Genomic DNA, 4,206 nt, shown 5'->3' with positions numbered 1-4,206 from the left:
CTCTCTCTTTCCATGATTCGCCACTCAACCAATCAATGACCGCGGCCCGCCACCGCTGCCTGGGTCCCTCATCCCACTTTCCTCGCTGCGTCAACCTTGCTCCTCTCGGGAAAAAATACGACACACGCTCGTGCGGAGCTATTCCGCTCTCTAGCAGCACGTGATTGGTTTGTGCTAAAGGATAAGCATCGGTGGATTGAGTGGGGGGAGGGGAAGTCGAATTTGCCCTTTCCGGGAAGAGCTTTGACGACTCGGGTCGGGAAACACCCAGCATCCCCCCAGCGTTTGTATATTGTTGTTCTCGTTTTTCTTTCAATACTTAATCGCCGGTCGGTCAAATTTTGGGCACTATAAAAAGGCTTCCCTCTCACTCCTCGGGAGCACACCCACCGCCGTGACCATTCAAGTATCAGCTCAGAAGAACATCCTCCGCAGTATAATTCCTCCGAGAATGGCGACCAAACTCTCATTCGCGGTCATCGCCGCAGTGGTTTTCTTGGCCGCAACCGCCGCGGCCCACCCGGCAACCACGACCCGGGCGCCGCAGCCGGGACACCAGTACGGCCCCGGCAACAATCCCGGGGCGCCGAAGCCTCCTCTTGGCGCACCGCCCAACCACCAACACCAGCACCCAACCGAGAAGCCGGCCAAGGGGACCACCGCACAGCACAACCACCAACACCACCACCCTACTGACAAGCCGATCAAGGTGACCACCACACAGCACAACCAACAGCAGCACCACCCGACTGATAAGCCAATCAAGGTGCCCACCACCCAGCACGGTCACCAGCACCACCACCCTACTGATAAACCGGCCAAGGGCGTCACCACACAGCACACCACGACACACATCGTACATCCGACCACGCCGGGACCCATCGGGCATCATCCCGCACCACACGGCTCCAGCACCACCAAAAAGCCCGTACAGCATTCACCCCAGCACCCAACCACCGCCAAGGTACCGATTCATCATGGTGAACTACCAACCCTGAATCCGGTGCAGCCGACTCACCGACCCGTAAACCCCTCCGCTAAGCCGACGACGCCCCACGGCACCACTATCAAGCCGGTGCCATCGTATCAGCCGACCACCAAGAAGCCCGGATACCACTGAAGTCTATGCCAAGGGCATCATCATCATGGCAGTGCCGGACACTAAACCATCAACCGCATAGGGTGCCATGACGAACAGAACTGAGACATAATTCGGATCCAATGTCTTTCCTTCCTGAAAGCGGTGAAGAAATACTACAATTGGTGTTAATTCGCGTGCTAGACCAGCGTTGAGAGGTTCAAACAGTTTTTTTTCTAGTTTCTCAATGCAACTAAGCAATTTTTTCTATGGAGAGGAACAGAACTGAATACTCCTGGAAACAATCTGAGCAGCGCTTTGCCACCGATGACTAGTTGTTTCTTTTCGTTCTCTGTGAAAATAGAAACATATCAACATAGTAATAAATTATAAAGAAGTGCCTCAAAAATTTTGAAGTACTATAGAGAAAATAATTTTATATTCTGAAACTATACCAATTATATTCGAGCAATGTTTATAAATGTCAATCGCAAGTATTGTTCATAATAAACGCATACATATCTGTACCTCGTCCTGCCTCAGAGATATGGTATTTACTATTTCCTGAAGCGACAATGTCATGTGCTGAATGATTTTTTATATCTATTTGATAATTTTGTAAAATAAATCTTGAAATAATTAATTATTTTATCATTGCAAATTTCCTTTCTTGCCTTAATTTATGGTACTGCTTGATTATATTTTCAAGAATAAGACTTGACGTCCATTGAAAATGTATTTCGTAAAATTTGTTGTTCAATGGTCAATGATTGTTGCCTTTTCGTTAGGTCCACCTGGGAGAAATAGCAGTTTCAAAATGGTATGATCAAAAAGTAAATTATTCATTCTTGATATTGATAAATTACGTCAAATTTCAATTTTTATCACATCACTCAATATTTGTTTTTCCATTTAAATTAGTATTATCTGTGAATTTTTTACCAATTCACATACACCACGCTAAATGAATCTAATATACTAGTAAGTTTCATTTAGTTTTACACTGGTGACAATCAGTACAAATGATATTTTCCCCTTCGCCTTACTCTTAAGAGGCAAAATGTTCGTAGATTTTCTGGTCATTAGAAGTAGTAAGGCAAAGGAGAAAACCGTGTCCAACTATATTTGGAAACTGAGCGGTATGAATCGTCATTGGTTTCATGCGTCCCATGGAACAAAAATTCTCCTTTTTGATCCCCCTCCAAGGGTAAAGAAGAAGTGCACCGCATACTGGAGGACATCTAGATTAGTATCCAACTTCCGTGGAGATTTCACGTGCATTTATGAAGTTTGTGAGACAGAGAATTTTATTCTAAGGCTCTAATGATGCTCGGTGATTCAGGCGAATTGTGTTTCAACTTGTTCTCAATAATTTTTCAGTGTGCTACTACAGTTACAATCGTTGTCCCTCGGTAGTACTCTCAATAAATGGGAATAATTAATAATATTTGAATGACAATAACTGAAACTATGCTGTTGAAGTTCAGTTTAAAACATTTCTCAAGATTTTCTCCAAAAAGAACACAAAATAATCACCCCTAAAAAGAAATACTGATATATATATATATATATATATATATATATATATATATATATATATATATATATATATATATATACATACATGTTCTTTAAAGGTCGACGATTAAGCATTTAGATAAATTTGGAAGTTTATTTTGTCTTAATTTTGTGCAAATAAACATTGTTCATTAGGAGTTACAAATAGAGAAAAGGTAATTTCAGATATTTCCTTAATTTCATTCTGTAAAACAGGATATTGTAGGTAATACCTCTTGGTCAAATTATTGTGGCATTCATTCTCTTTTAAAGTAATTAGAAACAAATAAAGGCAATATAATCGTGAATATTCTAATTTGTGTTTCATCTATTAGCCGTACTTGATTTCGGGAATTAAATTAAAGATTTCATTTTATTTTCGTTGGTAATTTCATTTACTAATGCTGCGACCCTTTCGATTAATATCGGATTTCGAATTGGATCAGACATTGAGATAACCAATGTCTAACGCATTTACTGGATTGATTTTTAATATTTTACTGTCAATAAATTTTGGTTTCATTTATTGGTTTGTGATAAAAGGATACAAATAACATGAAATTAAAACTATATCGAAGTTTATTTCCCTGTCATAGAAAGTCTTAGAAAATTCCCACCCAACATTCAAAATATTCATCTACATATGCATCTGCATAATACCCCGCAAGCTGTCGCAAGGGCATGTGGCAGGGGGTGGTATGTCACCAGGCATTTTAAATATATTTCTTCTATTTCTATAGCACTTGGCACCCCTCGATCCGACAAAAGCCGCGCGGAACAAGACAACCGAACATCAATCATGCAATATGCCTACACACGAGTACATTATAAGTAATGCATGGTTAGCAGCTGTTCCAATGCCTCCACAAAGAGGACAAGATATACATTAGAAGAGATGGAGCGCAATTTAGACACCTATTACCGTTTAGTATTCTACACATTCCAAACGTACGATTCAGGAAAATACAATGGACTTTATATAAATTCGCCTACACCCCACTTGGCACAAGGGCGCCAGACTTGGAGAGTGTTTTGTGGGAATCTAATCTAGTGTACCCCTATTTTTTACAGCACCAACCTATTATTTTATTAAGTGCTGCCCCTTTCATTGTTGTCTTGAATAGTACGCGAGAAAAATGAATCCTTGAATCTATCGGTTCGACAGTCTAATTCTCCATTTTTGTAGCAATTGTTCGCCTTGCCAATGTAATTACAGGGCATTCTGGCCTTCATCTGTGAACAAAAGCATAAAAAATTACCTTCCAGTACTAAAGGAATTATTAAATGACTAGGCAGTATGGTCGTTTACTATCCGAATATCTTCGCTATGAAATTATAATTTCTCCAAAAAATACATGCTTTGAATGCGCAACCAAATAAGAGTCCACTGAATATGGTGTTTACTTTCTGCATTCGCTAATCGTAAACATTATGTGAGTCATGAAGGTAATTTGCAAACATTTTCCAATGTTGAAAAATCGAAAGCAAATTAAATTTTTTTTTTTTGTTGAATTGCCACATAAGCAAGTGGTATGTTTTCCGAAAGATATAATATTATTGAAATGATTAAT

General features: G+C 40.1%; 1 protein-coding gene across 1 annotated transcript; it reads left to right on the top strand.

The window, feature by feature from the left end:
• Nucleotides 1–451: 451 nt before the first annotated feature.
• LOC139698154 (uncharacterized) lies at nt 452–1,120 on the top strand. The gene has a single exon (XM_071597077.1). The coding sequence runs from the start codon at nt 452–454 to the stop codon at nt 1,118–1,120; it is 669 nt and encodes a 222-aa protein (XP_071453178.1).
• Nucleotides 1,121–4,206: the final 3,086 nt, after the last annotated feature.

Source organism: Hetaerina americana, unplaced genomic scaffold (assembly GCF_022747635.1).
Source record: "Hetaerina americana unplaced genomic scaffold, ioHetAmer1.1.p SCAF_8, whole genome shotgun sequence".
NCBI classification, from domain to species: Eukaryota; Metazoa; Arthropoda; class Insecta; order Odonata; family Calopterygidae; genus Hetaerina; species Hetaerina americana.
This window is presented reverse-complemented; position numbering and strand designations above follow the sequence as displayed.